The sequence below is a fragment of the Hippocampus guttulatus genome, chromosome 8, assembly GCF_054856545.1.
Source record: "Hippocampus guttulatus isolate MCC_2025c chromosome 8, RoL_Hgut_1.0, whole genome shotgun sequence".
Taxonomy (NCBI): domain Eukaryota; kingdom Metazoa; phylum Chordata; class Actinopteri; order Syngnathiformes; family Syngnathidae; genus Hippocampus; species Hippocampus guttulatus.
In genome coordinates this window covers 3,678,865-3,687,298 of record NC_141268.1, presented here as the reverse complement: position 1 = coordinate 3,687,298, position 8,434 = coordinate 3,678,865, and the positions used below count along the sequence as shown (strand labels likewise).

Genomic DNA, 8,434 nt, shown 5'->3' with positions numbered 1-8,434 from the left:
ACAGAGCAGTGTTTGTGCTTTTAGTTTTGCAAACTCTATGAGTGGTTTTGCAATAGATATTAATCGTTTTAGAAATGGTGCTACAAGAATCACTTTTAGAGTTTAAGCATTCAGAAAAAAAAACTATAATATCTCACAAGACCATTGTTATTGGGTGGTCTAACGGCAGGAAAAAAAAGTCAAAAACTGCGATGAAAACCTCTTCATACGCTGGATATTTGACTTTTCTTGTTTTTATTTCTTTGGAAATTTCTACAGCCCGACTAACAAACCCCAAACTACCACAAAATTGATTCCTCATTTTGTATTCATGCAAGACCATCTCCAACATGCAAAGGAATCAAATCAAAGACAAAGCATTAAATATGGCTTCTTTATTCGATTTCAGTCGCTTTGCTCAATGTTGTTTTGTGAACATTTCATCGGACCACTGAAATTCAAACTCTCTGCAAACAGATAAAACAAACACACACACATACACAGAGACACACACAAACATATGCACAACAAAACTACAACCTAATGCTGTTCAAGCAGTTTTACAGTTTTACAATCCTTGCACAAAAACATTAGTTTGGACTGAACACTGAGATCTGACAAATGACAGGTGTGAACTTTTAGGGCCATATACAGCACTTGCAGCTGTCATCAAAGACAGTGCCAACACCGCACATCCTGAGGTAGGTTCTGCCCCCTGCACACACATAGAAACTAGTTTTGTCATTTGGGTTGGCATAGGTGCCATTTGGCTTATCTTTGCAGAAGCCACGTCCTGGGATGGGAATTGTGGTCTTAGTAGATGGAGCAGCGGTGGTGCTACTCGGTTTGTGGGTTGTCGTTGAGGCTGGTGCGGCAGTGGTTGTTGCAGGTTTGGAGGTTGTGGGAATGACTGGTCTTGTGGTTGTTACGGGTTTGGAGGTCGTAGTAAGGGCTGGTCTCGTGGTTGTTACGCTCGGTTTCTGCGTTGTGGTTGGTGGTATTGGTGGTATGTCTGGAAGAGGTACAAATAACAGGCGTTGGAATTGGGCCGAGAAATAGGAACTTGAAAAGACCTAAGTGATCATTTCTTGTCTTTCAAAAACATACCAGCCACCAGTTTTCGCAGATGGGCAAGCAAGGGATGGGCACCCTTTCCACAGAACTCTCCTCTGAAATCATCCAGATCCAGTGCCCACACGAAAGCACCACCAAATTTCATGTTCTTCATGTATTGGACCTTTTGATTGAAGAAGTTGGACAAGAAGTTTTTAATAATAGAAAGTATTGGATACGCCATTTGTACAGTGTGATGCTTCATCTACCTTAATCTCATAGCTTTTCTGGTTATCAAATCCCACCCACTCATTGTTTTTGCTGGCATATGGAACTTTCTGGTCGTCGATCCACTGAACAGTGGCGCCCTTAAGGAAATTACAGATCTAAAGGAAGGGAGGGGGAAAAAAGTTTGAATATCTCAAGAGCCACTTTCTGCACCCACATTTGTATGGATCCGATTTTATTTGACCTCATAGTAGGACCAGAATCCAGCTTCTCGGGTGAAAGGACCAGCTGATGCCGCACCACTCGCTGGGGCTCCGACTCCGGTGTTTGAGGATGCCAGACGGAACGTACGACCATAGGCGGCAAAACCCATCCTCAGTTTCTCCACTGGGGTACCTTGATCTCGCCAATACTTCATAGCATAGTCCTGAGCCACAAATAGCAATGAGTTCATTCTGAAATCATGACTATTCAGCCTGCGGATGGTCGTACATCAAAAGTGTCCAAAGTGCACCAACATTTTCACATGCTGTGTATTGCATTAAACTTGCCTTAAAAAACTGAGCAGTAATAACCCAAATTGTACCATTAAGACTTCATCAGGGGTGTCCGACTTGAGAAGGTAATAAAATGACAAATTCTATGAGAACTGTATGAGATTTGAAAAAACAAAATACCTTTATCGATAACCAAATCATACTCTTATTGGAGATCATACCAAAAGTAAGGTGGTCACAACTTACGGTGTTAAAGTAGATGAGGTCACCAAAGTCCTGAGACCCGCGATACAGGGGGCTGTTGTGCCCCGTCACTCGCTCCCAAGTTCCATGGAAATCATATGTCATCACATTGATGAAGTCCAGATACCTTAAGAGCATAAATATGTACTAAAACAAACCGCAATGAGATATCGTGATGTTTTGCGGACACAGATTGACTTGAAACATGACTTGAATTTTTTGGGGGGTTACATACTTCGCGATCTGTGCAATTTCGTAACCTGCGTCGATTGTTCCCTTTCCTGCGGACACTGCAGCGGTCAACATGAGTTGAGATTTGCCAGTGGTTTTCGCTTCAGCTGCATAGGCTTCGACAAGTTCCTTTTAATGCAGACAGTACATACATTTCTCATGATATATTTTGTCTCATCGAGACGGTCAACATGTTGCTTGGGGGAAAACAAAAATCACGTGTCACCTTGCAAAGTAAAGTAAACCTCTTCTTGTCCTCTGGGGGGCTTCCACGAGATCCCGGATACTCCCAGTCCAAATCCAATCCATCAAATCCATGAGTCCTCAGAAACTTGATTGAAGATTGAATGAATTTCTGGCGGTTGGCTGGAGTGGACACCATGATGGAAAACCTGGAGAGATGGAAACGTTTGTCTCTCTCTCTTTCTAGATATCACCATGGAGGTGGTAGAATAACAGCACAAGGACTTACTGAGTTGAGCCAAAGTTCCATCCTCCAACGGCAAGTAAAGTCTTCAGACCGGGGTTCCTTTAAAACGAAAAGTGTTGGTCATGTAAATGAAATTGACTGCTGACGTGTATCTTAAAAGAAAATTATTTTACAGTTGTTACAGAATACGACATCGCCATACTTGCTCTTCAGACCATTGAAGGTTTTGTAAAGGGTCTCATCATTCCATTCGTATGTGACCAGCTCATTTTTGTTGTTGATGATGGAGAAAGCATATATCAGATGGGTGCACAGAAATGGATCGACGTTCTGAGGCATGTATTTGCCAGCCCCGGGCCTGTACTGGGACCAGTTGGTAAAGTAACACACCATCTGGGAGGCAGTTGCTGAGTTGAGAGGAACAAAATTATTGGCAAAAATGTGGTAACATCAAATAAGTATTTTTTATGGCATCAACGTTACCCAGTTGGCACATCAACAGGCACAGCCCTGAAGAAGCAAAAAGAAAAAAACAACAACAATTTAAAAAATGTACACGTGTTAATAAAGCACACATGACTTGGTAGTAATGTATTATTAAAGCATCAGTGCCGTGTTTTGTGTTGAGTGTTTACCGGTGAGAATGGTGAACTTCGTCATCTTGACCCCAAAGCGACAAATTTACTGATAACGACACACAGGAAATCATTTTAGAGACATTTTTTTGAGGAATTATTCTTGCTTTAATGGCCCCTTTGCACAGCAATGCATAAAGCATTTTTGGCACAAAGTTCAGATTGCATAACAATTTCTGCTGTCAAAACGTGATAAGCTACTGGGAGCCATCTGACTGAAGAAGAACTTCTTTTATATCGTTCGCCGTAACGTGGGGTTGGGTAATAAGTATACTTAGTAGTTTGGTGCTTTTCGAGGTCGAAATGGCACTTTTTAGTTTTCATAGATAACAAGATATCTTCTGCCAACACTGTGGTGAAACCATTATGTTCAGTGTCAACATAGTTTTACATTTCCATCCATCCATTTTCTGATCCGCTTTATTCTCACAAGGGTTGGTGGGGCTGGAGCCTATCCCAGCCGTCTTCAGGCCATAGTTGCCCTGAACTAGTTGCCAGCCAATCCCAGGGCGCACACAGACGAATAACCAGACGCGCTCACATTCACACCTAGGAACAATTTCGAGTGTTCAATCAGCCTGCCATGCATGTTTTTGGAATGTGGGAGGGAACCGGAGTACCCAGAGAAAACCCACGCAGGCCCGGGGAGAACATGCAAACTCCACACAGGAAGGCCAGAGCTCTGCACTGTGAGGTCGACGCGCAAACCACTCGCCTAACGGGCCGCCCAGTTTTACATTTCAAATAATAATCATAATAATAATATGAAATTTTATTTCAAGTTTGATGTGTTGTCACTCTGCGTTTTATATGCCAGCCAGAAGTGCTACGTGAATGGAGTCCATTAGGTCATGTAAAAAGTTTTACATTTTCAAACACCAACCCCCCCCCCCCCCCACCCCAAAAAACTAATTTCAGCGGTACGGTATTGCATGACTCCTTTCCAAGAATGTTGGTAATTAATTTGCAATTTTTTAACTAACCTGTCTCAACCTCAATGAAAAGAGAGGGCAGTCATTAAATTCCTGTTGCAAGCTTACCTTGGGTCAGCAGAAGAACCTAAAGTTCACGAGTTAGGAGCTGTACTTATATACAGTGGAGGTGGCTATCATTCCTCTCAAATCATCAAAGGCGGGTGATATAGAATGTGTTGCTGCTCACCCGCATTGTTGAGAGGCTTAATAACATGACCTGATTAGACACACAATCTTGATAATTCTTCCTATATGGTTTGAGATCAATGGTCAAACCTGCGTTTTAGTCAGACAGACGTTGAGATTTATTACAGGTCAATAGGACAATTCATCATTTGAGTGGCAACATTGAGAATACAAAACGCATATTATTCTGTATGTTATGTAATGTGGCACATTTATTACTCTCTTGATTTGTCTCTTCTTTCAATTAAACACAGATGAAATGTTCTTTTACAGTTTGCCGCGCTGTACAACTGCAGTCCGCAGTGTGGCTGGCTTTACGACGCTTGTCCATTTCAGATTCCTACCTTTGATTCATCATCGATCCAATTTGGCACCATACATCACAAGAAATCAGACGCAAAAAAACCCAAAATGCAATTTTCAAGTTCATACTTTCGATGCTCAATAAAGTTGAAAAGCTGAAGTTTTGTGAGGCTCGAGAAGACAGGCAAGCAAGGTGCAACCCTTAGAGATGTCACAGGTGACGTGTTGAATTTAGGGGTAATTTTGGTGCCTTGCTTCAGGGTACTTTGACAGTGAGGTTCAAGCTGTGAATCAGACCGTCTTGTCTCGACAACCACCTGTTTCAATTTCACATTTTATTCGGTCTTAAGTGGGATTTGAAATGCTTTCACCCTCCAGTTCAAAGTCAGGTCGCTACAGATTGAGCCACTGTTTCGCTTATCAATTCCGTTGCTGTGAAATGGCATTCAAAAGAATCTGAGAGTCCCTTGAACGTCGCGCCCCCAATGATAACAGATTGGAACATAAAGAGATTTTGAACCCTGTAAGAGATAGCATTGTTATGTAAGTTATTTTGCGTCGGTCTTGTGGCATTTTGTGTGATGAAAAGGTTTTGTACTTGTCTCAACTACAATCGGCTGTGTCAATAATTTACAATGTTGTTATTTTAGGACGCTTATTTGCTCAAATTAATTTTGTATTTTCCCCCTGCTGATTTCATTTGGGTGGCCAGGTGATCGACTGGTTAGCGCGTCAGCCTCACAGCACAGAGGTCGTGGGTTTGGCTCCGCCCTTCCTGTGTGGAGTTTACATGTTCGCACCGTGCCTGCATGGGTTTTCTCCGGGTACTCGGGTTTCCTCCCACATTCCAGAAATATGCATGGCAGGTTAATGGAACACTTAATTCTACCTTGGTGTGATTGTTAGCGTGAATGGTTGTTTGTCTGTGTGCCCTGCGATTGGCTGCCAACTGGTTCAGGGTGTCCCGCGCTTATTGCCCGAAGACAGCTAGGATAGGCTCCATCACACCCACGACCCTTGTGAGGATAAAACGGATCGGAAAATGAATGGATGGATGGATGGATGATTTCATTTGCCGTCAAAATATAATTTGTAGACATTGACTATGAATTGTGTTTTGGACCTGAAAAAGAAAGAGATTGCACCAACTCTTATAACTATATTGACTTTTGTGTAAAACGGCAAAACTTTATTGTTTTGTGTGATCAGTTTACAGTCCACGTAAATAACGGTTCCAGACCTGGGGCCTCATGTACAAAGGGCCAATCTCCACACTCATGTTCAAATGTATCAAGAGTGAAATTACCATGGGAATCATACGGCGCTCCACAATATAACTTTGGCGGGTGTTTTTCTTGTTTTTATTGCTTAAAGAGCCGTTGGCGAGTCAAACAGATGATGCAGGGCAGTTGCAAGCTGTGATTGGCTGGCAACCGGTTCAGAGTGTACTCAGCCTCCTGGCCGAAGACAGCTGGGATAGGCTCCAGCCTCCCCTGAACCTTGCGAGGATAAAGCACATCAGAAAATGGATGGATGGGTGTTCTTGACAGATGTGGTTTACTTGGGGATCAAAACCGCACTGCCACAATGTCTTCGGTTTGACAATTCAGGGCACTGACCACTGGGTTCAAATTCTGGGCCGCTTTAACAGTTTTTCACAACTTGTCTTCATTTCCCAGCATCTTCAGCTCACATTTTTTGTGAAGTTCCTCTTTTCTCATTGGTGACAGATTATTTGATCATGCACAGAACTGTTTGTAAAGCCTGCATACAAACCTTCACACAAGAAGCATTTGATTTATCAATTTGGTCTTGTGCACGAGCATGTGCATACATTTACGCCTGGCTCTGACTATGCATACACACAAAACCTTGTGGCAGAACAGCGAAACTACATATGTAGGTATGTGACAACTGACTTGTTTCCACCATTACCCCATCAGGGCATTTTTGTGTGTTCACGTCGCACATGTCTGTTTTGCACTCCTCTCAGAAAAAAATACAAATATGTTTACCACATCTATTTTTTATATATGATGCACAGTGGAATCTCCTTTCTTGCCCCGTTTTCAATTTGATTATTTTCATGCAGTTTATTGCGCACACGGCAGGATAACTGGCATTCGATAGATGGCATTGTCTGCTGGTCAGGCAGCATCTCGGCCCGGGACAGAAAGAGACTGGAGCGACTGGCCAGGAGGGCCAGTTCTGTCCTGGGCTGCTCCCTGGACACTCTGGAGGAGGTGGGCAACAGGAGGATGCTAGCTAAGCTAAAAGCTATGATGGACAGTCCCTCCCACCCCCTCCAGCCCACCTTGACAGCACAGTAGCTCCTTCAACCAGAGACAGTTACACCCACGCTGCAAGAAGGGGAGATACCGCCGCTCATTCCTACCGACTGCTGTCAGGCTATTGAATAAACATGCGTGAAAATCTGTAACCATTGTAAATAGCACAGCCACCTTATGCTGTGTTTTCCATGCTATTGCTAATTTATTATATTTATTCTACAAATAATTGCTAATGCTATATTTTATATCGCACTTATATTGAACTGTGTACAGTTCTTTTCTGTACTGTAGTTAGCAGTTAGGCGAGGGGCACCCAGAACGGGTTGTGTTTCAAAACATTCAATTTATTTTCTTCAGGTTCAAGCGTTTAACATTGTATGGACTATTTTGGAAATACTAATAGAGGTGTCAAATTATCGCGTTAATTGCGAATAATTAATGACAGTCATATTTCGTGTGTTGTTTTTTTTAATCGCGTTAATCTAAATTTTAATCTGTAACTTTCTTGTTTCTGTCGGTGGGTTGCCTTTTTATAATACTGTAGGCCTTTTCATGTATTGGCGTCCGGTGTTTGGGTAGTTGAGGGTGGGGAAACAACTGTCAGTCACAGCCTGAAGCAGACATTGATTCACTGTTATTATGTTTGGGCTTGTTTAGCATAAACTGATTGGCTCCCATCAGAGTTGGACGGGCTAAGTAAGCAGCAGTGAGGAGACGAGAGGTGTAAATGGAGGAGCATGTCTGTCTTGTCTCGGCACAATGAATGGACAATTTCCATTCCAAAAACGCCCTGACGGCACTATTGATAAGTAGAGTGTTGTCCCTAATTTGTAAGAAGGGGTTTTCTGACCACCGAAGCATCTCAAGTTTAGCCTCCTACATTAATGCAAAGCATCCAAAGCTAACATTAGCACCTAAAGTGTTAGCAATATAGCAAGCTAAAGCAAAGCTCTTCGCCAAACTAAACTCGAGGAGGCATGAAGTCAGCATAGCTGCTGTGTCCTCTCTAGCCTACTAGAAGTGATTGATGTTTATTTCAGCACTTTATTTTGTAATTATGAACAGTGTTATTTCTGAAGTGCTAACTGTAATGATATGAGCAAATCATATTTGCTTGTTCGATTAGCTATGCCTGCACACAGAGCATGCGCAGCCATTTGTCAGTCGGAGGAGAGTCTACGAGATGTACACATGGTGATTACTTTCTCCCTCCGACCATGACGGCAGTCCAAATAAAGAACCTCTACTCTTACCAGGAGTTGTATTATTAAACGAACCCGATCGCACAAAGCGATACATGGTGTCAGAAGTGGGCATCTACAAGGACAAGTTTGAAGTCAACTACGTGGGCCTGAGCCAGGTAATTATCAGGAACCTGTCGACG

General features: G+C 42.7%; 1 protein-coding gene across 4 annotated transcripts; it reads right to left on the bottom strand.

Moving 5' to 3' along the window:
- Positions 1 to 617: 617 nt before the first annotated feature.
- On the bottom strand, positions 618 to 3,465 carry LOC147200868 (acidic mammalian chitinase-like). Of its 4 annotated transcripts, none has more exons than XM_086117605.1 (12): positions 3,297 to 3,465; positions 3,145 to 3,171; positions 2,864 to 3,068; positions 2,704 to 2,760; positions 2,458 to 2,623; positions 2,236 to 2,360; positions 2,004 to 2,127; positions 1,505 to 1,687; positions 1,302 to 1,418; positions 1,087 to 1,216; positions 891 to 991; positions 618 to 791 (listed from the first exon to the last, which is right to left on the bottom strand). In XM_086117605.1, the coding sequence occupies exons 1-12, from the start codon at positions 3,319 to 3,321 to the stop codon at positions 618 to 620; spliced, it is 1,434 nt and encodes a 477-aa protein (XP_085973731.1). In that variant the 5' UTR covers positions 3,322 to 3,465. The 4 variants fall into 4 exon arrangements, with proteins under 4 accessions (XP_085973731.1, XP_085973734.1, XP_085973733.1 ...); XM_086117608.1 differs by having other exon boundaries at positions 909 to 991; XM_086117607.1 differs by having other exon boundaries at positions 618 to 844; positions 953 to 991.
- Positions 3,466 to 8,434: the final 4,969 nt, after the last annotated feature.